This window comes from Drosophila melanogaster, chromosome 2L, assembly GCF_000001215.4.
Source record: "Drosophila melanogaster chromosome 2L".
Lineage (NCBI taxonomy): Eukaryota > Metazoa > Arthropoda > Insecta > Diptera > Drosophilidae > Drosophila > Drosophila melanogaster.
Window position 1 is genome coordinate 4198134 of NT_033779.5, and position 24023 is coordinate 4222156.

Consider the following 24023-nt stretch of genomic DNA (forward strand, 5'->3'; position numbering starts at 1 on the left):
TTAAGCTTATACTTTGAAAATAAGGATTTATGTGCGGTTGCTGTGTCGGAAACATTGATAAACTGCCCAACATAATATTCTTACTACGAATATTTCATATATATAGTAAATTTTATAAGTTCTTTTTCTTAACAATTTAAAACTTCAATTGTCGTTCTAGGTCTTTGTCTATATAATGTCTGGTAACACTGAAAATAGCACAGTAATTTGGCGCCAAAGAAAAATTTTAAAATAAAAGTTGTAATAAAAAATCAAAATGCAAGTTTATATATGATGGTTAATATGTATTTAATAACATTTCACTACGAATTACATACATATACAAGGTGTTTGAGTTTATATCTAGAGGAATGCGAAGTATCTCTGACATTAATTATCTATAAGTACGACTAAGGCAGTTAGGGAATGTTGGCGAGATTGTCAATAAATTAGAGCAATGTTAGAATGTACTTAAATGGCGACACAAATCAATACACACTGGTGCTGAAACTATCTTAATATAGCACTCGGAAAACATATACACAAGTACAGAAATCGAAATAATCAGCAATTGAAATTAACTGGGTGTGTTAATAATGTACGGAAGTACATATCAGTCGTTATTGTTTTTTTTTTTACTTTCGAACCCTTAACAGAAAGTGCACTTTAGGATGGTTGACCTTGATACAAGGCGTTCTCATAAGATTAGTTGCTTATTTTCCGACATATGCACGATTCTACACTTTGTTTAACTTACTACCTATCCTCGTTACGTTTTCGTTGTACATTGCAAAATAAAATGGCATTACTTAGGATCTACTATGAAATGATATAGCTTTACACAAAATTTACAAATACATTTACGTACTATCGAGAATTTCTCTCTTTGTTTTTGACCACACGAAATCTCGGAAAAGTCATTGAATAGTTTCAAGTTTTTTTGTTATGTGCTTGCAGTGAATTGGGGCTCAGACTTTAGGAACACTTTAACTTTCGTTGAAGAGCATACACAACATATATTACACGTACTCCTCTGGAGCCGCCGGTCCATTCGATGATGGCATTCGTAGCGTGGACACCACTTGGGTTTGCTGCTGCTGTTGCTGCGACGGTCCATTTGTGTCCGGCAGCTCGGCAATGTCCTTGAAGACGCCCATCAGATTTTCGTAGCTAGGTCCCCAATTGAGCAGATACTCCCAGCCGAGGGTGGTGGCCGATGGGGATGCGGCTCCATTGGCCTTGCGGTAGATACCGCTCAGGTGATTGGCTATATCATCGTCGCTGGCCACGAGCGTGCTGAGCGATCCGCGAAATGATGACTCGAATCCATCGTAGGCGTGCGGCGGAATGGGCGGTGTCTTGACCACAGTTGTCGGTGGATTTCTGCTCGTCTCACCACCGCTTAGTGCTCTGGACACGGGACTGCGTCCATCGAGGAGACTCTTGCTGGTGGAATACTTGCCGTCGCCACTGAGACTGTTATTGTCGTACTCGATCTCCGAGCACGTGAAGCTGTCGTTGCCGCTTTCGTCCGTGGAAGTCGAACTATGGGCATCCACATCTCCACCCAGCGACATATGCAGAGCGCTGCTCGACACTCGAGGCGCCTCACTGCTGGAGGAGACGGCATCCAGGGTGGAGATTAGGCTACAAGTTCGTGGTCTGCCATTCAATCTCTCAATCTCCTCGGCGGTCAAGCCCATGGAAGTTTGCTGCGCCTGCTGCTGTGGCACTCCGGGCTTTTGCCTGCTGGCACTGGAACTTTGGCCGGACAGCTGCGACATAACCGGGCTGTTCAGACTGCGTTCGCTGTTGCTGTGAACGTCCTTGCCAACGCCACCGGAACTGGAGGTCGTGGCCAGCAGGGCACTTTGCAGCGGCTTTCCGGAAATGTCGTGCAAAGTGAGAATGCGCGGCTGCTGGGAACTCAACTCCGAGCTGGGCGAGAGTCGGGCCAGTGGAGTGCTCTGATGGGTGCGGGATGCACTGGTGGGCGGCGGTGGCGGTTGGCCACCTTGGTTCCGGGTCACAAAGGGAGCTGTGTGGCGGTGCTGCTGCTGCTGCTGCTGAGAGCCAGAGTTCTGATGCTTGTGATGCGTGTAGGCGGAAACAGGTGGAACACTGGCCTTGTATTTGCGTAGGCCAGCAGCCTCACGATAGCCCTTGTAATGATAGACTATATCAATGTCGGACGGAGCAATGGAGCTGGCGTTCTCGAGGTCGTAGTGTTCCGGGTACTCGGAACCCATGTCCACGGAACTGGCGTGCTCCAGCGGGAGAGGATGAAGCGGCGGAATGGGCAGGTGATGATCCTCCCTTATCAGAGGACTCTCGCGCTCTATGATATCGGGTCGCTGGGGACGTTGCTGCTGCTGCTGCGGCTGTGGCATCTCCGCAGTGGGTTCCTTAAACTTCTTGGTCAATAGTTCGGGACCCACCAGGTGATGGCTACCCACTGGCGGTCGCATATGATCTCCAGCTCCAACTGGCGGTGACGGGGCTTCACTGGGATGCAGATTGCGAACCAAGACGTGATCCACCTGACTCTGCGTCACTGGACCACCAGGGTGCTTAATCTTGAAGCCGGGCACACCGCAACTCAAACTACCAATCTTCTCCTGCTTTCCGCGGAATCGATAGATAACATAGGAGCCCAGTATAGCCACCACCAGAATGACGAAGAAGACAATGACCAGGGTGAAGCCAATGCTGAGAGGATCGGCCACCTGGGCGGCATCTTGGCCAATGTCTCCTCTGCAGCCGGACTCAATCTTGCCGTGATAACGAACCTCCGGAAAGATGCTGCCTGATCCGTTTAGCGGCTGCAGTTCGTTGTTCACCGTCACATTGGCCAGGCAACCAACAAATGCTTCGCCACCCACATTCAGAATGGTCAAATAGGGATCGAGGAAGTCGTGCACCCCGGCAATATCCAGCTCATCACCCACTTGCCTTCCATCGACAATGAGTCGCAGACTTCGACTCTCGCTAAACAAGCTCACATTGTGCCACTTGCCATCGTTGAGCGTAGAAGTTTCCTGCACCGTCATATTGATGGTAAGATGCTGTTTGGAGTAGTAAACCAGACGACCCTCGCGCAGGGACAGTGAGGTAAACATTTGATTGGTGGCCGCATAAAGGATCTGACCCTGATCCTTATAGGTGCGGAACAGCATGCTAAGCATCTTTGGAGCCTCGTAGATCTGGGAAGCTGTGCTGAAATTGCTTACGGCTCGACGTTCTCTCATCTGTTGGTTATCCAGCCAGGCACTTTTGCTGTTATACAGATTGTCCAGCAGCTGCATGCGACGATATATTTCCGAAATTCTAAACTCCACAAAGGCACCTTCGCCCAGGGTGATGGGTTCCAAGGAGTCCGAGCAATCGGGCGACTGTAAGTGTCCGCCGCACTGACATAGCGAACTGGACCACCGATCGATGCATTGTCCAGCGAATCCTCCACAGCGTTCGGCGGCCAAAGCTGGTTGACACGCCTGCCGATTGCATCCGGCTAAAATGCCCTTCTGCTGAAGCGGCAAGCTGAGGTTCAGGGCACGTCCTCCGATATGAACACTGTGCAGACAGCCCACCAGATCATCACTGTGCACTTGACCAGGTCGCTCCAAGATAGGATCAGCCGAGGACAAGCCACCGATCATCAGGGGCTGTTTGTTGAAGTTGAGAGTTCTGTGAAAGATATATATTCCAAAATTATGGGTCTAATAGATGTAATAGCTATAATTTAGACTTACCCCACTGGTCCCACTTCGTCCGCATAGCAGCTAGAATCTCCGGGCAGGCATTCCGTACAAACGTCACCGGAATCTGCGCACTTGGCCACGCTGAGTGACATCACACGTCCATTCCGGGTGGCCGTAACCTTGTGCCATCCACCGTCAGCCAGATTTCGTCCAGCAATCACAGTACTGATAGCAGTACGAGCTCCTCCAGATGAGAAATACGCCCTGCCGTGCACCAGTTCGATGGCCAGGAAATCGGATCTGCCGCCACTCTGCATTCCGTAGTTGTACAGCAACAAGGAGTTGGGTTTCGTCGTGGCGAACACAATGGATATATCATTGGTGGTCACATCCAGAGCGGGAAAAGTCATGTAGGACAGCGGTTGGAATCCATAGCTAAAACGCTCGCAATGTCGTCCATATCGTCCCGGCGTGCAGTTGCATTTGTATCCTGGCTTGAGACTAACACACAAGCCACCGTGCAGACAGGGATTGGGTCGGCATGAGTCCGACACGCTCTCGCACTGATTGCCACGGAATCCGGGACGACATAGGCAAAAGTAGGAGGATCCGTCCGGACTGCGTTGGCAACTTCCTCCATTGCGACACGGCTTGCTATAGCACACGTCACTGCGTTCCTTCTCGCAGTGCTTGCCATCCCGATTGGCAGGACACATGCACTGGAAATCGCTACCCAGGCGACGGCATTGGACCTGCGAATGGCAAGGATTGGGCAGGCAAGGATCCTGCCGACGACTGCACTGCTCGCCCGAGAATCCACTGGTGCACTGGCAGCTGTAGTCGTGCACAACCCGAGGACCACTCAGCACCAAGGCCGGACTGTCTTGGATAACAAAGCTATGGGCATCCAGCAGTCGCATGGTGGCACTGCAGACTCCGCCATTTTCACAAACATCCGGTTCACTGCAGGGTTCATAGCCCACAATCACCTCCTTTTGCAGGAGTTCCGAAAACGCTGAACGCTTCTCTCGCAAGCGTTCAATCAAATATTTGGGTTGTTGGTAACTGGTCTTCGCCAATCTGACTGCCATTAGCAGTTGGAGATTGGTGGAATTGCCACTGCCACCCTCTAGAAGACTATATAGAATGACCTCATCCTCGTTACTCATTCTAGACTTAATCATCTCCAGAATTGGTCGATAGTGATTAGCCAAGAAGTGGTAAGCTGTCATATTTCGTACCATGATGGACACTGAGTTGGCCAATGTTTCGTTGTTAAAACTCTGGAAGGCGACACTAACTTTGGAGCTAACATCCCCATGTTTTCCGTCATTTCCCGTATAGCTGAAAACCGAAGCTATTGGCGTCGTATGTGAGGTGGTGATCAGATCACAGGCCCGAGGAATAGCCAACTGCAGTTGACTCTGGGCGGGATTCTTCTGGAGGCGACAACGATAATCGCCCACGATGTCAATATCATTGGGACGCACATCGGCCAGCTTCACATTCGAAGGCAGATCGCCGTTGAACAGACTGACTGCTATGTGCAAGCTCCTCGTGGTCGATGGATTATCGTTCTGATCCAATACAGTGATCGTGAGCAGGTGCTGGGACTTTTGTTTGGGCTTTCCACTGTCCTCGACTTCAATTATGGCCTCTAGAATGGGTGTCATTTCGCGATCGAAACTGGTTGTGGACCTAACCACACCAGAGTTTCTGTCCACACTTAGCCAGGACTTGTGCTTACCACCAATCAACTGATAGGTGAAGGGTCCTCCATTGCGCGGTAGATCGGGATCACTGGCTATTAGTGTCATAATGGAAGTGCCAGCCGGTTCATTCTCGGAGATATAACCATTCAGACCCTCAGGTGTGAATGTGGGTCCATTATCGTTCACATCTTCTAGTTCGATATGCACCGTTGCACTTCCCGTCTGTGGAGGCAGTCCCGTGTCAATGGCTCCAATCACCAAGTTATAGGTGGATGTCTCCTCACGATCCAAACGACTTGCCGTGCTAATCTCACCCGTTTGCACATCTATCTTAAAGCTTTGTTTCAGGTTGCCATTAATGATCGAATAGCTAAACTGATTATTTTGTGTGCGCACATCCTTGTCAATGGCCTTGACCGTTGTGACCTTCGTGCCAACCGGAGCTGCCTCGGAAATCGTGGAGGTATAGTAGTGCTTTATGAACTCCGGCGGATCGTTGCCATCCTGAATCGATATAATCACTTGTGCCTCGTCAGTGTCGTTACCACGAATACTGCCATAGTTTTTGGCCATCACTGTGAGTACCACACGGTTCTGTGTCTCCCTGTCCAAGTGTCGGGCTACATAAATCAAGCCCGTATTGGTATCGATGCGGAAACCCTTGTCGTTACTGGAACCCACCAGAAGGTAGTAGACACGTCCATCTTCGCCGCTGTCCTTATCGGTGGCCTGAACGGCACCCACTCTAGTGCCCACCGCCGATGTTTCCGATACGTCAAAGTGAAAGACGGGCTGCAGGAATTGTGGATAAAACTCATTCACGCCCAGGACATGCACATAGAGATTGGCGTAGCTCTCCATGCTCGAATCGGGATTTTTCGCCTTTATCTGTAGTGTGTAGATGCGGCGCTCTTCATAGTCAAAGGAAACTGCCGAAGAAATGGTGCCATTACTCTGGTTCATTATGAAGAAGTGCCTGTCTGGTCCGCTGGGCAGGAATGCATAATGGATAATAGCATTTTTCGGTGAATCCTTATCCGCGGCATGAGCCTGGAATACAAAGGTGCCAACCGGTTTGTTTTCAGGTATATAACAGTGGTATTCCTTGTGATTGAACACAGGTGGATTGTCATTAACATCAGTCAGAATGATCGTAAGCATTGCAACTGAGGATAGTGGATGGTAGCCCAGATCCTGAACTGTGATATTCAAATGGTATTCCTGTATAAGGTCATAATCCAATTGCTGTTGTATCACTATGCCACCCGTACGTTCATCCACACTGAAGTCTTGACGCTCATTGCCACCGGAAATGGAGTAGCGCAGCATTCCATTTGGACCCGTATCATCGTCAGTGGCGCCCACAGTTAGAATTGTGGACCCAACAGGCTCATTCTCGGGCACAATGACTTGATAGCTGTTTACGGAAAATCTGGGTGTGTCCATATTCTCCCCGGTTACCACGATCACGACTCGTGTCTCATCGGACTGGGGAGGAACACCACGATCGGTGGCCCTAACAACCAGTTCATATCGAGTGTTTGGCGGCACTTGAATGGGTTTGACCAAAGTAATCCAACCATCGTGTCTGCCGACACTGAAGATCGAACTCAAATTGAATGTCATCAGGGAGTAGTCCATTTCGTTGGTGCCCAGATCCTGCTTGTCATTTGCGTGGACTCGAACTATTCGCTGACCACGAACTGCATCCTGTGGCAGCGGCGCCAGATATTCCGCCTGTTCGAACTTTGGTGGATTGTTGTGGGCGTCGACGATATTGATGTTCACCAGGCACTCGGAGTACAGAGGAGGCTTACCATTATCCGTGGCCAGAACGGTGAGGGCGTACATATTCTCCGGTGAGCGAACGTACTGAGAGTGCTTGAAGCGAACCGCCTGTCAGGAATTCAAGTTATTAGGATATATCCAATAGATTGTATTCAACTACGTACCTTCTTACTGAAGACCTCACCCGTGGCTGGATCTATGCTGAACATGGGCGACGGCTGCTGCAGCGAGTAGGAGATCACTGAGTTGGGACCCTGTTTATCGCGATCCGTGGCTATGATCTGGCCCACCAAAGCAATCGATTGCTGCAGCTCCGGGAAACTGAAGCTGTAGAAGCTATGCTCGAATTCGGGGGCATTGTCATTCTGGTCCTGGATTGTGATGGTAATGGGTGTCTCGGCACGCCAGGCTCCATCAGAGGCCACCACTTTCAGGATGTACTCATCCTGTTGCTCGCGATCAAGATGACCGGCCACTGTGATGTTTCCACTCTGCGGCTCAATGCGAAACTTCTCGCCGGGATTCTCGCTGAAGGAGTAAGAAGCATTGGCATTTGCACCCAGATCCAAATCAGAAGAGGTGACTCGGATCACAAAGCTACCGATCTCGGCGTTCTCGGTTACATTCAGGGAAAAGAGGCGTGTGAACTTGGGCGGGTTGTCGTTCTTGTCCAGTAGATGCAGTAGGACACTAGCTGTTCCCGTCATATGAGGAACACCCTGGTCAACGGCCTCCACTACGAACGCATAATCGCCGATCTCCTCGCGATCCAGTCGCATCCTGGTGTAAATCTCACCCGATTCCGTAATCTCAAATGTGCCGTCGAAGTCATTCTGTAGGCGATAGATGACATTTCCATTGTCGCCGGAGTCACGATCGCTGGCTTTCACAACGGCTATCAACTGCGGTGGGGACTCCTCCTCCAGGACCTCGGCATTGTAAATGAGCTGTTCCATAACGGGAGCATTGTCATTGGCATCCGTTACGTTGAGCGTTATAAGAGTTACACTACGCAGACTTGGCGTGTCTCCATCGGCGGCCTCAATCCAAATCTCATACAGATGTGTCAGCTCATAGTCCAGGCCATCCTGACCAACGCTCAGTAATCCGCTATTGGGATCCACTCTCAGAGAATCCCCCATTATTCCGCCGGCTATGGCATAGCGAATTTTACCCACCAAACCCTTTTTGGGCGATGTGGCACTGACTTTGGTTATCATCTTGCCCGGCCTAACATCCTCTGACATGGCAAAGTGACTGTTGGCCATGTAGGCAAAGGTGGGAAAGAGCTCCGGTGGTCGGAGGATAACTGTAAGCTCAGCCTTGGAACTAAGAGATTGCTCGCCCTGATCCATTGCAGATATCACAATCGTATAGGTTAAATCATCGTGAGACTTGGTCTTGGTCTTAAGCTCCAGCTTGGTGCTCACCACACCCGTTTTGGTGTTGATATCAAAGTAATGTTGATCTCGCCCGCTAATCGTGTAATGTACCACAGCATTCTCGCCATCATCCAAGTCTAAGGCTCGAGCTCCAAACACAAACTCACCCTTGCTGATCCTCTCCGGAACTGCTACGTTGTAGGTGGTCGAATCGAATTTCGGGATATTGTCATTGACATCGGACACACTGATTGTGAGATTTACAGACGATGCTCGTGGCTCGGTAATCGAGCTATCCTGGGCCATTAAGGTCAAGTGGTACACGGAAGTCTCTTCACGATCAAGAGTTGTAGCTGTGCTAATCTCGCCCGTTTCTGAATCTATGTGAAACCGATGCATGTGCTCTCCCAACAAATTAAAGCGCAGCTTGGCGTTTAGTCCTTCGTCCTTATCCGTTGCTCTGGGGGTCAGGACATGAGTTCCCGACGGTAAATTCTCGCGCACAGTGGCATGATAGGATTGCAGTTCGAATACCGGATCGTTGTCATTAATGTCCTGCACCTCCACTCGCACAATTCCCGTGCCCGTAAGTGGAGGCGAACCCGTGTCCATGGCCACCAGTGTCAGGGTGTACTCGCTCTGCTGCTCTCGATCCAGGGGTTTCAACAGCGCGATGTCACCCGAAGAGGCATTGATGCGGAAGAGATCACTATCGCCTTCCTTGAGAAAGTAGCGCACCTGCGAATTAAGCGGTGGAGTGTCCGCATCATAGGCGTTTACAGTGAGCACATATCCACCATTTGGCGGTACAGTGTTCTCCATGACACGTGCCAAATATGGGGAATCCAAAAATGTCGGTCTATTATCGTTTATGTCCAGAATATTGATGGTCAGCTCGGCAGTGTCGCCAGCAGGATTCTCCAAGGCACAATCCTCGGCGCGTACGGTGAGCGAGTATCGGGAAAGTCGTTCGTAGTTTAGGTTCTTAGCCACCCGCACCACACCCGTATCCTCGCTGATGCTGAAGTCATGGTTCTGATCGCCCAGCACTATGGAATAGCGGATGCGTCCATTTGCACCTTCATCCACATCCGTGGCGGATACCTGAAGGACCATGGCACCAATGCTGGCGTTTTCCGCCACCGAGGCAGAGTATTGCTTCGGATCGAAGACGGGACTATTGTCGTTCTCGTCCAGAATTCGAATGAGCAACTGCGACTCCGTGGACTGGGGTGGCTCTCCACGATCTCGGGCTGTGATGTTTAGCAAATAACTTGAGCGCAATTCACGGTCCAAGGCATCGACTACGCGCAACTGTCCATCGGTGGGATTCAGGGAGAAGGGCAGCGGATCCGATTGACCCATGTCCTCATCTCTGGCCTCCTTCATCAGATAATCGATGTATCCGTTGCGGCCCTCGTCATTGTCGACAGCCTTGACAGCGATAACGACCGTATTGATGGCCACATTCTCCATGATCGCCGTTTCGTTTGCGGAAATGAAGACGGGCACTTCGTCGTTGACATCTTTGATGAGTATCGTCACCTGGAAAAAAGGTGCGGATCAGTATTTGGCTAATTGTGTTTCATGGCATTCTATAGATAAAACGGTGAATGTGAGTAGGTTTTTCAAACTGCCACACAATCGATAAAGGAAGCAAACGGGTTTGGCCGTGCCTGAAACTAGTCTTCTATTTAATTAGGGCTTCACGAACTTAACGTTTCAGTCTGACCTGACAGTCTCGTTAACAGCTTTTCTCTTCAACAGCAAGATTAGAACTAAAAGCCGACTTTCAAAAACTCATGGTTCCAGATTTTATATATCCTGGAATCTGGAATCTTACCTTTACAGTCGAGGAGAGCCGCTGCTGCTTTTGATGGGCCAAAAACTCTTGACGTGTTTGTTGGTACTTTCTAGGCGATCGATACTTGAGCTTCAGCTGCGTCTCCTCCAGTTCGCTGAAGGATGCAAATTCATCGGCACAATCTCGGGCGGTAACCGTAAGTGTGTACGTCGATCGGTGTTCCCTGTCCAAGTTGCGGCGAGTGCGTATAGTGCCATTGCTATCGATTCCAAACTCTGAGTCGACATCTCCTGCGGTGATGCTGTACTCAATGAGCCCATTGTTGCCTGTCATAAATAAAGTGTGTGATAAACTAGGGAATCTGCGGGAGGCAACAGCTTCAAATTACCCGAATCTATATCCTTTGCTGACACAGTGACTACCTCTGTGGCGATGGGCACATTCTCGAACACCTCGCTCGAATAGCTCATGGGATCGAAAATAGGTGCATTATCGTTCAGATCGAGGACATTGCAGTAGACCGTTATGGTGGTGGACAAGCTGGGTTGGCCATTATCCTGCGCCTGAACAATCAGGATATAGTGCTGAACCTAATGAATAGAATGAAGTAAGTAGAGTTGAACTCCGATTATATCATATCATCTTCCCACCTCTTCGTAATCCAGTCGCGCAGTTAGGGTCAGCATTCCTGTTTGTGGATTCAGGCTGAAGACATCGTTGGCCCAATCCGAGACCACGCCGTAGGACAATTGGGCATTTTGGCCCAGATCGGCATCCCTGGCCACAATCTGACCCACTTGGTAGCCCCGTTGGGCATTTTCCGGTATGTCAAAGGAGTACACGGTATCCTCGAATAAGGGTGGATTATCATTGGTATCGCTCACCTGATGGGGAGTTTAAAGAATAATTTAAGAAAATACTCGATGCTGTATCTAAAATGGTTAGAAGATTTCTCACCTGTATAGTGGCATATGCCTCTGTGTACTGCACTCCGTCGGATACGCGAATCCTTAGCTCATACTTGCTCTTTGTCTCCCGATCGAGGGTATCGTTGAGGATCAGTTTTCCAGTGGACGGTTCCAGCAGGAACTTGCCATCGTGCCCATCCATCAGAAGGAACGTCACCGAACCAAGCGTATCCGGATCGTGGGCTCGCAGCGTAGAGATGGTGTGTCCAATCTGTAGATCCTCGCTGACATTGTAGACGAACGGTGTGTCGAGGAACTGCGGTGGACTATCGTTCTTGTCGAGAACGGTTACTCTGACCTGCAGAAAAGATACATACCAAAGTATTGCGTTGCGTCAATAACACTGACCCACTTGGCAGGAGGAGGAACCACAAACTGGCAACGGCGATATGGCATCGAGCGGAAACTTTAGTGCCATATTCGGCACTAAATGCCCAAAGTATTCCATGTACGAGCCTCCACTTATGTGCCCACCAAACTTTTGTCGCAATGTCAATCGCATTCTTCATCTCGCTTAACCTGGCCTCGAATTGACCCGCTTAAACTGGGTAATGTTATATGGTTTATGGGATATGCGAAGCCAGTTGCCGCAGCTTGAACTTTCTGCTTATGACCGAGCGAATTATAGTTTAGGCCACTTCTCTCTGAACGAAACCGGCTTGTTAACCTTTATTGCGGCACTTTAATGTTTATAATTATTTTTCACTAGTTCTAATTAATGTACAATTTTGCAAGTGCCTTTCTAAAGTCATTATGTGTACAAGAGTCGGAAAGGACGAAGTATCGATATGCTCTTAGCATTTTTGTAAGTCCAGCTAACGCTCTACAAAATCCCACCTCTTATTTCTTGATAGTGTCGCGCACATGGAGGGCAGAAGAAGTGGAGCCCATGGGGCCATAAATTCTCGACACCAGATTCACTCGTAAAATATATAGCGTCGTGTGCTGAGGTGATGGTGTTAAGTCGGTGCCGGGCGAGTAAATACTGCATTTGTAATAAAATTTATGCAAATTGTGTAACATCAGACGGCGGAGGCTAGGACCCAGCTAGGAGATCCACTTCCACTCACGAATGCATTAGTGGGCAGCCATTGGAGCAAAACAGCATTTGGTTGCCCGAGGCCGGGTGAAATGTGTGCGGCTAATAGAACTAATTTGAGGCGGTGGAAAGCGGGTGCAGCTGCAGAAAATGTTACCATTTGTCAAATCGCTTAATGGCCAGAAAGAAAAAAGAACCCAGCTGAATATAGAAACTGGCCTTGGGATGGCCATAAATTTGCGTGAAATTCCAAACCCTGCACTCGGATCAGGGGACATTTTGATGGAAAGCTAAATGACATTCACTCGCTTGTTTGTTCACATTTAATTGCCTTCGTTTCGAAAGCAGGCTAAGATCTGCGGACTAGAAAGCAGCTTAATGGGATTCTACGATCATTATGGTCAACACTGAACGTATGTAGCATGTATATACATTCTTTACCCTTTATAAACTCAGTCGAATTACGAAATTGGGGATTAGCTAATGCATCTAATTAGGACTGCCTCCAAATTCGTCGGCATGAGCGTGCTTTTCTTGCAGTCTCAGCATTAAAGTTATTTAAAATTAACGCGAAAAAAAATTGAAAACATGACAATCGTTTTAAATCAATGCAACAATGAATTGATTGAAACGATCTTCGCACGCGAGGACCAGCGATCGAAACAACCACTAAACCATAGTTGCTTGTACTAACCCAAGGCTGGGGTTTTTTTTTGTTTTGTCTACCTTTTTCCGCTGCAGCCTTTTGCACGAAACTGGAACTGGAAATGGAACTACACACATTTGCATGCGTGCATTGTTGGCATACCTACGCATACAAAGGATCAGCAGTTGCGCTAATCTATCTACAAATTTAAGTTCAACAATCAAAACGGAATAATCTTACTGCTTTTAAAGTTTATGCAACAATAGATTAACATTTTTCACAACATGCTAAAGTAGTTCATAATATGAAATCCTTACTATTTCATTAACAACTCAATCATAGTTATTACACTTTAATTGATCTTAATTTGTTCAAGTGTATTTGGGCCGTGCTCCTTTTGCCTTTGTTCTCTCTTCTGACTTTTTTTTATTTTCGCTCGAAAACCAGTATGAATTGGTTCGCAGAGGTCGACAATATACCCTGCAAACGCAGAGGGGCGGCGATCCATGGGCCATCGGGATGCCTCGACAGCGCTGAGTAGGGTACTGGGCATAATTAAAGGCATCTGCCAATGAAGCAACTTATTATAATTCTATCCCTGCGGCCCATTTATGCAGCGCTGGGATGTGAAATATTTTCTCGATACACAGGTCTGTCTGCTTACCACTACTGCCCTGCACCATTCCCCCTCCATCAAATTCATTCAACAGATAGCCGGGCGGCTTAGGGAAGCAGCCGGCGAGTCCTCTACGTTGGCCTGTTAATTTGCATCTGAATCTGAAGGCATAACCGCATGTGCATGTGCACAAAAGGATGACTGGATGAGGGGACTGGAGCTGGAGTTGCAGCTCCGGAGTGGTTGGCGTGTAATCAACATTTCATATCAGCACAAGACATTAAAAGCGCATTAGTGCGGTCTCGACTTGCACTGATAAGCCCTTGAAACTGCCCCAGAAATGGCCGACTCGGCAACAATATCCCATATTCCCTATATACTCATTTCAAGCAAGAAGTACCTTTCGTTACAAAGTAAAGAAAAGGTCGGTCCACAATGTCTGTGCGAAAGCCCCTTTATGTAAGTAATCGGAATCTGATAAACCCCCACTCGCGGATTCCGGACCTTTTGATCAAAGTAAGTATGATGCATGGTGTCTTCAATTTGGGCTCAACAAAAGGAGAGTTTCGTGTAGTTGAACATATCGAGGTATCTTTTTCTCAGCTTTAAATATTACTTGATGATCTAATGGGGTTTCTAGTAACTCACCTTCGTTCGGGATGTACGTGGCTGTCCGCCAAGTGCGATGGCGTATACCTCCACCTCGTACTCCTCTGGTCCGGCTTCACGGTCCAGTTCAGCGGCGGTGGACAGAATTCCCAGCTTGGCATCGATGTCGAAGAGGCGATCTACCTGACCACGCGATCCGGTTGCCGTAACATTCGTCACAAAGTATTCTATCTCGGCGGACGCCAGATGAGCAGTCACCGTCAGAATACTAGTTCCAATTGGTTCATTCTCGTAGACGGAACCGGAAAGCTTACTCCGTTGCTCGAACTGTGGAACGGAGGACTCACTTCCGCCGGAGCCTGGCGTTATGATTGTAATGTAGACCTCGCTGCTGCGACGTTCGCTTTGAACGGCTTCGTCGGTGGACTTAAGGGTCAGCTGGTAGCGAACCTCCTGCTTGAACTGAGGACCTGGGGTAAAGGTTATGATACCCGTGTTCCTTTGCAGCTTGAACAGCTCCTGGGGGCCACTGACAATCTCGTAGGTCACCAATCCGTTGCTGGACGAGTCCGCATCCTTGGCATGAACCTGCATCACCGCTGTGCTGCTGCCCTTGGAAGTCGAGAACTTTGGAGGCAGGATAGCCGCATTCATGGACACAAAAACTGGTGCGTTATCGTTTATGTCCTCCACAATCACGGTGACCAGTTTTTCCGTCGAGAGCTGGCGCTCCGAAGGCTGAGCACGATCCGTGGCCACCACGGTTAGCCGAAAGGTATCAATGGATTCGCGATCAATCTCCCTCAGCGTGTGAATCACACCCGTTTCCGTGTTTATGCCAAAGTGTCGTCCCTGTGGAAGTTGGGGTTCCTGCTTGCTAATGGCATAGCTAACCTTGCCGTTAAGTCCCGAATCCGGATCGTCGGCGGTTACGGTCACAATGGGTGTTTTCAGGGGAATTCCCTCCTTGATCTGCCGAACAATCGCAGTGCTGGGAAAGATGGGCGGATTGTCGTTGTCATCCACGACGAGAACGTTATACAAAACGGTGGTAGACAACGACGGAGTGCCACAATCTGAGGCAGTGATGTTGAGAGTATAGCTGGTTATGTCCTCGTAGTCCAGAGGCTTGTGCAGATAGAGGCTACCCGTAATGCTGTCGATGTGGAAGGTATCACGGCGATTTCCAGCCGATATACTGAAGACCACCTGGCTATTTACCCCTTGATCCGCATCACTAGCTCGGAATCTCATCAATTCAGTGCCCGTTGGACTTGTCTCCAAAACGGAAACCTCACTGCTCGACTGCGTGAACTCCGGAGCATTGTCGTTCTCGTCCAGAACCACAATTGTAATGCTAGCATTAGAGCTCAGCGGATGCTTGAGAGCAGCATCCTTGGCCACGACGATCAGGTGATGAATCTCCTGGGACTCCCGGTCCAACCTGCGCCCCAACGAAAGCTGTCCTGTGGCGCTATCCAAATTGAACTGACCAGCCTCATTTCCCTTCGCCAGTGAGTAGTAGACATCTCCATTCAGACCCTCATCCGCATCTTGGGTAAAGACATGCGTTATATGCGTGCCCTCAGAGGCGCCCTCAGAAATGGTAACATGATAGGGTGCTCTCAGGAATTCCGGTGCATTATCGTTGACATCGGTGACGATGACCTTCACCTTGACTTTGTCCTGTAAGCGAGGAATGCCATTGTCCGAAACTGTGGCCTCCAGTAGCATATAGTTGCCAGCCATTGAACCCCTGAGAGAACCATCCTCTCCGCTTGCCTCCGCATTTCTGCTGACTTTCACCAGAGCCTCGCGATCGAAGGGTCGCAGAGTTTTTATGAAACCATTCCTGGTGTCAATCGTAAAGTCCTGCGTCTGACTGGACAGGGTAAAACTGAGCTCGGCATTTCTTCCGATATCCCGATCAACTGCGGTTAGCTTTCCCACAAACGTGTCAGCAGGAGCATTTTCCGGAATACTAAACGTAAATGTGCTGTTCGTGAACTGTGGGGCATTGTCGTTCTCATCGATGACATGGATGACAACTGGAACCACCGAAGATCTGGATGGTTGACCAGCATCCCGGCAAGAAACAGTTAGGGCATAGTAATCCCGCTCCTCACGATCGAGTGGAGCTCTTACAAACAGATAGCCATCGGGAAAGACACCGAACATGCGCTCAGTGTTGCCCTCGATGATCTCGTACGAGATCCGTCCATTGTCCCCCAAATCAATATCCGTAGCAGCCAAAGCGAAAAATCGAGTGTTCACTTTCGTGGTTTCTGGGAGGGAAGTCTCATAGGATGTGTGATCAAAGACGGGAGTGTGATCGTTAACATCGGCTATCAGCACAGATAGACTCAGTTTACTGGAGAGCGGAGGACTACCCGCATCCGTGGCCATTAGTTCCACGTGGATGAGGGATCCAGGCTCTGCTCTTATGGGCCTCTGAAGGTAGAGAACTCCCGTGACCGGTCCAATGCGGAACTGCTGATTGGGATTGTTGGTGAGGCTATAGCTGATCCTACTATTCACGCCCGCATCCCGATCTCTGACCCTGGATAGGTAGATCTCCTGACCCACGGCCGCATTCTCCGGCAGCGAGATTGTGGGCTCTGACTCGCGATCCAAGGCGAAAACGGGAGCATTATCATTCAGATCGATAATGGCTATATTAACAATGCACTGGCCATATGAAACGCTGCTGGCGGCTGCACTGGAGCTGGAACTGGAGCTGGCCAAGATAGTCAAACGATAATTGGCCTGCTCCTCGCGATCCAAAGGTCGGGCGGTGGTGATGCGACCACTTCTGGTATCGATTCGGAAATTCTGAGCCCTGTCGCCTTGGATGATATCATATTCGATATGAGAGTTCGCCTTGCCATTCGTGGATTTTACCTGCACGATGCCCACCTCGCGATTTGGTTGGCTGTTCCTTTGCTGCTCGTGATCCTCGACCATCTGGAACTCATAACCACCAGCTTGTGCCTGACCGCATTCAAGCATCTCCAACTTGGACTTGAGCACAATTTCCACAATGGCATCTTGCTGGCTCCGCCGTTGCCCAGCATCACGAGCCGATACGAGGAGCTTGTAGTGTGGCTTCCAATGCATCGATGCAGGAGCATCACCACGCAGGCTGATGGCACCCGATCGGGCGTCCAGCTGGAAGAGACCCTCGCCACCTGACTCGAGTCTGTACTCAATTAAGGCATTATCGCCATCGTCTTTATCTGAGGCCGTGACATGGAGCAGGATCCTCTCCTTCTCCACCTCCTTCTTGAGCTTGATATCATCATCGTCATCGGCGAGCGAGTAGATGTAGTGCCTGGGATAAAACTGTGGATCGTTATCGTTTACATCGGCCACATTCAGCCAAACGGTGGCCGTGGCCGATTGGGGCGTGGGTGCTCCCTGATCGCGGGCAATCACGGAGATCTCATACTGTGACATTTTCTCACGATCCAGAGGCCTTCGCGTTGTTAATTGGCCCGTCAACGCATCGAGGGCAAACTGTAGCGGATACAGGCGCTCCACACTGGGCGCTAGGGCAAAGGTCACCGATCCATTCGTGCCCTGATCATGATCAGTGGCCGTCATCAGAGCCACAATCGTTTGCGGAGGAGCATCCTCACCTAAAGTCACATTCTGCTCTCTTTGGCTAAACTGCGGCGCCTCATCGTTCTCGTCCAGAATGATCACCTTCAGCTGAGTGTACGCAAATTTGGGATTAGGTCCACCGTCTCTGGCCGAGATGCTCAGTTCTACGGTGTCGCGAATCTCTCTATCCAACGGACCCGTAGTCACAATCAAACCTGTCAGTGGATCCATGGAGAACCACTTGAGCTCATTACCCGAGAGAATATCATAGTGCACCTGGGCATTGACCCCAGTATCCTCATCCGTGGCAGTAATTGAGGCCACAAAACTTCCCGTGGGTGCCAGTTCACTCAGCACCGCTGAATATTCTGATTTCTCGAACACCGGTTCATGATCATTCACATCGTTTACGTCGATGATAAGATGTGCCGTGGTCGTTCGCGCCGGTGTTCCTTGATCCATTGCCACCACGGTCAGATTGTATTTCCCGATCTCCTCGCGATCCAGGACTCCATTTACCCTTACTATATGCAAGTCGGCAGCTTCTTCTAGGCGAAAGTGTCCCAGCTCATTGCCGGAAACAATTCGCACCGATGTTCTGCCATTTAGGCCGGAATCGGAATCCTTAACGGCCACGGCTGCCACAACAGTACCATTTACCGCATTCTCATCCACAGTGGCCACTTTTCCGCCATCCGGAAAGAAGCGGAAACTGATGATGGGGTCGTGATCGTTTGTGTCCAGCAGATTAACAGTTACATAGGTGCGTCCATCCTGCCGTGGAGATCCATGATCCCGGGCGAATACAGTGAAAACGCAGCTTTTCTGGCTAGCAGAGCTCTTCACGTTCGTTTGCTGGGGGCAGTTTACGCGTTCCGTGGTGGAAATGACTCCCGTCTCCGGATTCACCGTGAATTGGTGCTCCGTTTCGGCCAGATAGTAGGTGATCTTGCTATTGTCCCCCAAGTCGTTGTCCGAAGCCATGACGGTCACGACCGGAGTTCCCGGGAGAGCTGTTTCGTTTAGGGACACATTGTAATCGCTGTGATCGAAGATCGGTGGATTATCATTGACATCCAGAATGGTAACGTTCACTTGGAGGTAGCCAAAACGCGGTGGAGATCCTCCGTCTCTGGCAGAGATGTTTAGTTGGTAACTGCCACGCGACTCACGGTCGAGATTTCCTGTGGTTTCTAGATGCAGATACGAGGTGTCTCCACTGGGATTCGCCGTAGTCACAAGCCGAAATTTGTTGTCCACATTTCCAGCCACGATCTCATACTGATCGGTCACCCCGTTTTCACCAACATCCGCATCTGTGGCGGCATCGAGAAGCAATCGAGTACCCGAAGTGGCACTTTCGGAGAAGGAAATCGCGATGCTGGGTTCGGGAAACTCCGGCGAATTGTCGTTGACATCCAGAACCTTAATCCGCACCTCGATGGGATAGGTGGGCTGTGAGGAGAGCACCACCAAATCGTAGTGATCCCGCATACCTTCCCGATCGAGCACCACATTGGTCTTCACCTCACCCGTTACCGGATCGAGTGTGAATTCCCGAGGAGGTTCATTGAATCGATAAGAGAACTTTGGTTTTGTGGGTATAAAACCAACCGTAGTTCCACGCGGCTGACCCTCGAGCACCTCGAAATCGGCACTGGTGTCCACCGCACGGGATTGCATCTCACCCGATGGCGAGGATGATGAGCTTCTTCTTCGCGGAAAGGCGGCATATTGTTCATAGGTGGTGGCGTAACTTCGGCCACGCGGTGCCAGTAGCTCCAGTTTGGTGTCGCCTGTTTGGCACAAGGATTCCCTGCCGGCCAGAAGCAGGAAAAACAGGAGCAGTAGCCTCTCCATCTGGAGGCTGTTTCTAATGTTTGTACTAAATTTATGTTGCACTACTTTCATTTGTCGCACTTTTGTCTTGTTGCTCACACTCTGAATGCATCGTAGAATTCGTCATTTTGCATCACTTATAATTTTCGTCTATCGCCTGCAACGAAAAGAAGTTGAAATTGAAATTAGCTATGGTTAAGGTAATTGTTGCTTAGTGCTAATTAGGTATTGACGTGTGTGTACCAGTTGTTGGCGTAAGCCTTTCAATTAACAAGCCGCTTTCATGCATCGCGCTCACCAGGCATATCAGCATTTTCATACTCCGTCGAGCATAAAATTAGTAAAGCTCAATTCGGTGAAATATGAGGCGCTAAAGCGTAAAATCGACTTTAACTGCAGCCCAAGCCAAAAACTTAACAAACATACTAAATAAAAAGTATTTCACATTATTTACAACTTTTGTAATAGGTCAAACACACAAATTAAGGTGGAAAATCAAATGACTGAGGAAACGAACTTGAAGAAAATCAAATGACTGAGGCAACGAACTCAAGGGAATTAAAGCTCTTGCATACTTAACTATCTCAAATAGACTACGAAAGTCCCAAAGGTTCTATAGGTTTTCCACATATATCCTCCTTTTTCGATGACCTCACAAAAAGTGAACCGAACCCCTCTTCAACCCACGCTCTCCTTTAATCTACGAAATACGGGCGAATGGAAACGAAAGAAGCTGCGTTCCAGCGTCAAGTTGATTGAAATCCAGAGACTCAGACCCCAACTGAGGCTGCTGGTCCTAGGCTTTTAGAAAAATCTAATCAAGATTTAGGCGGCGTCTATTAATCAAACGAAATTCCGAAACACTCGGAGACAACGACCGGTGGAAGGGAAAATTTCCATTAATAGCATGCGTGTCAGCTTTGGACCAAATTAATGCTTTGTGGGCAATCTCTTGTTAACCAGAGACTGTAAGAATATCAATACAAAGACGCCAAGCCCCTGGCCGTCTCCGCCCCTTTACACCGAGTAGTAGTAACGCTCTGAAACCAGCTAACTGAATCGTATTCGTATTAACACCAGAGCACCGTAAACGCCACATATTTCTATTTCGGTAAGTGATAGACCTTGAAAACACCCTGGTTGCAATCACTGAGGTAATAATATTCCTTAATAAAATTGTTGGATTTAATTATTGCACATTGTTTGGCTTGTCAAAAGTCAAAAATGGTATTAAGAAGAATTGAGATTAGATATAAGTTGCTAAAGGGCTGTTCTAAGTCATTTTCAAATGAATACATCAAACATGCGGAACAGAAATACCTTCTCATTTGGTTATGATGGTCACTAGATGGACTAACTAGAAGAAACTCATGGCAGTGGACCCGCAGAATCTGTCAGAATTTGGACTGGGGCTCGAAACGAATCGAATCGAATGGGATCGGATCGGATCGGATCTCTCTGCCTCCTCGAATACATGACTAAATATGCGTCGTAAATTTCGTTTTTGTTTTCTGAAGCTTTTGAAGCCGAACCCGTTCATTAATCTTAAAAATCTACCTGCTCTAATGGTATTGTTAGCTGTCGGTGTTGTTTTTGTTCCCTTGCAATCTTCTCATTTCGTTGTTGGTCTCTATCAAAGATATTTTTTTATGTCTTGGTGTTTTGTCTTCTTTATTGCTGCCCCACACACATATGAAAATCCATAGGTCTGTGTCCGTTCTTTTGGGTTCCCTGTTGCTATCGAATGCCGAGTGCATTAGTAATCCTCGCTCCAAACCGAATTTTCTAAGAATTTCTAAAGCTCCGCTGATGGGAGTGTCAAAATTTTAATATTTCAACAAAAAGTTCAGTAAGGGGTTAAGATAAGTAAAGCTATAGCTTTGTATATAACGACAGCTATATGCGATAGGATGTACCAGCGATTTCAATCAAAATTTAAATTTGATTTACACTTTAATCACGTTTTTGTGGGAAATATCCCATACCTTCATTCAAATAAATTACTTTCATTGATGATCCCCATGAGCTATGAGCTGTCTGCCGCAAAACCTTCACAGCTCATTTGGAGTTCACTATTCACAGTCCACGAATGGCAGAAAAATTTAAATATTGTCTCGAAGAAAGGAAAGAAAAGCAAAGCCCATTTGTTTGATTGATGTATGCATATATCGCCTTATCCGTCTCCTTTACACTTTCCCATACGCATACCATTGGCCAATGGAATATCTGGTTTCCACGCCATTAATATCGATGTGCGGGCTATATTTGAGAGCTCATAAAAAACCAAATATCATATAGTCGTGCATGACCCGGCTAGTTTATGCGGCTTTAGACGATTTGCAATGCAAATTCAAATTCAAGCTCAAATCCACAACAAAGGGAGCAGATATCATAGAATCGCCGAAAAAAGAACAGAACCAGTCTTGGCAATTTCGTGATGATGCCTTCGGCATTCGCGATTCCTTTTCTTATTATTATTATGAATTTTTTTTCGCTTTTTTTTTTTTTGATTTTATTTCAGTTCAGCTTTTCACTTTACATCGCACATCGCATTGGCTGCAGTGCAGCTCCAGTTAAGCCGAGTTGGAAACGTGTTTTTCATATTTCCATGTTCATTTACATGAACATCTCGCTCTCCGGCGAGATAGCAGCTATATGATCTGAGAAGAGAGTCCAATTGCCCAGGAATATTTTCTTTTTCTTTCTCCCGCTCATCGATATTTCTGACAATAACAAAACAGCCCGAAAAAAACGACAATTTTCAACCATTACGTGGCAGCCAGCCCTGAGTCGTTTCATGCTCAAAACTCAGCTCAAGATCTCGACTTGGCTTTTTGGCTGAGCCCCAGCATCCGAAACCGAATCCCAATCCGAATTCGAAAAAAACAACAACAACATCGACATCAACTTCAGGGGCCAACCTTTACAACCACAACTGCCTACGTTACCGTTGGGCTCATAATAATTCCACAATTAATCTTGTACGCTTTATGCACTGTATTGTGTGTTTGTTTGTCGTTTTCCGTTGACTTTAAGTATTTCCATAGATTTATAAATATTTTTGCCTTAACCGCAAGCTCAGACTGAAACTGAAATAGTTTCTTTCTTTACATTGATACCACCAATAGTTAAATATTTGCTGCATTGCTGGATTTACCTTTGTTTTAAAATCTATTTTAATCCCATTATAACCTTGCATACCAGACACCCATTTCGATTTGCATTAGCTGAAAACAGCCTTTCTTGAGATGCGCGTGGGCTGGAAAAAGTGATTTGTGCTCGCTTATTGATTTTATGCAAATTTCCTGGCTAAAAAACTCCATTGCTCCGATTGGAATACAAGCTGATTTATATGATATATGGATAAACTAGAGGGTTTCGAAGGGGACAGCCCGCAAATATCTATCCTGCATGAATGTTTATGAGTACCTACCATTTTTCTTCACATTTTTACATGCATTTTGGTGTTGGTGGGCTCGCACACACACACACACACACACAGACGCACGCACACTTGTAGACGGCGGCACCACTCACACTGTTGCACTCACACACACGTACGCAGCATATTTATTTTTTCTTGTATTTTTTTTTCCTTCAGCAAAACGTGTTTTGCCTCATTTTTCGCTCTTGTATATATGGCTTGTAGCTGCAGCAGCAACGTTGTTGGAATTTTTCACTTATAAAAATTTGCAACGGCGACACACACACACACATATAGCCACAAAAATGGGTAAACTTGGGGGCCAGCTGCTGGATTTGATGCCGTTGACGGATTATATATTTCTATAACATATAGCATATGTTGCGGGTTAACATAGATCGTGGGTATTATGTTTTGGTGGGCCTATCCAGAGGTCTGCGGTCGCACCTTCACTTTTTTTTTTTGTCAACCGTTCCGCGCACGCGCGCCTTTTAATCCGCCTCGAACTGAAGATATCGGCCCAAACCACTCGCTCAGTGGTCTCAACGGAACTGAGTGGCACTGGCCACGGATCCAGCCGAGATTCGGCTGAGAGCCGAGGACTGGGAAAAGCCGTCGGACGAGTTTTCAAAACGCTACGCAGAGAGATAGAGTTGGACTCTCCGGAGAGAGATACCTGTTGTATCTGCAACACATTTTTCACTTGTTGCAGTTTCGTTTTTCATTTTCTTGTTCGGAAGGAACAGCGCTCTCCGGGCTTCGCTCCTCATCTTGGTCGTCGGTCCAGTCCAGTCCGGTCCAGTCCAACGAGATTCAATAGCCACCGGCGACAATAAAAATTACTGCGGGTACTTCTGTGGGCTCGGATGCACTGGAAGATCGCTAATGGACATATGAAGCTTACTACTTATAA

The 24023-nt window shown here is 48.0% G+C and overlaps 1 protein-coding gene across 1 annotated transcript; it reads right to left on the minus strand.

Annotated features, from left to right (window-relative positions):
- Window positions 1-270: 270 nt before the first annotated feature.
- On the minus strand, window positions 271-23663 carry ft (fat). Its single transcript, NM_058149.4, has 9 exons — window positions 23120-23663; window positions 14284-19843; window positions 11324-11632; window positions 11017-11250; window positions 10755-10956; window positions 10406-10692; window positions 7345-10107; window positions 3732-7288; window positions 271-3666 (listed from the first exon to the last, which is right to left on the minus strand). The coding sequence occupies exons 2-9, from the start codon at window positions 19705-19707 to the stop codon at window positions 999-1001; spliced, it is 15444 nt and encodes a 5147-aa protein (NP_477497.1). The 5' UTR covers window positions 19708-19843; window positions 23120-23663; the 3' UTR covers window positions 271-998.
- Window positions 23664-24023: the final 360 nt, after the last annotated feature.

Excerpts from the sequence above, each read along its gene's own strand:
- ft (NM_058149.4), bottom strand. The coding sequence starts at position 19,707 with ATGGAGAGGCTACTGCTCCTGTTTTTCCTGCTTCTGGCCGGCAGGGAA. Across the intron at positions 10,957-11,016 it reads CGCGACTGGATTACGAAGAG|GTTCAGCACTATATCCTGAT; the intron begins GTGGGAAGATGA and ends TCTATTCATTAG. Across the intron at positions 10,108-10,405 it reads GGCTCTCCTCGACTGTAAAG|GTGACGATACTCATCAAAGA; the intron begins GTAAGATTCCAG and ends CCTTTTTTCCAG.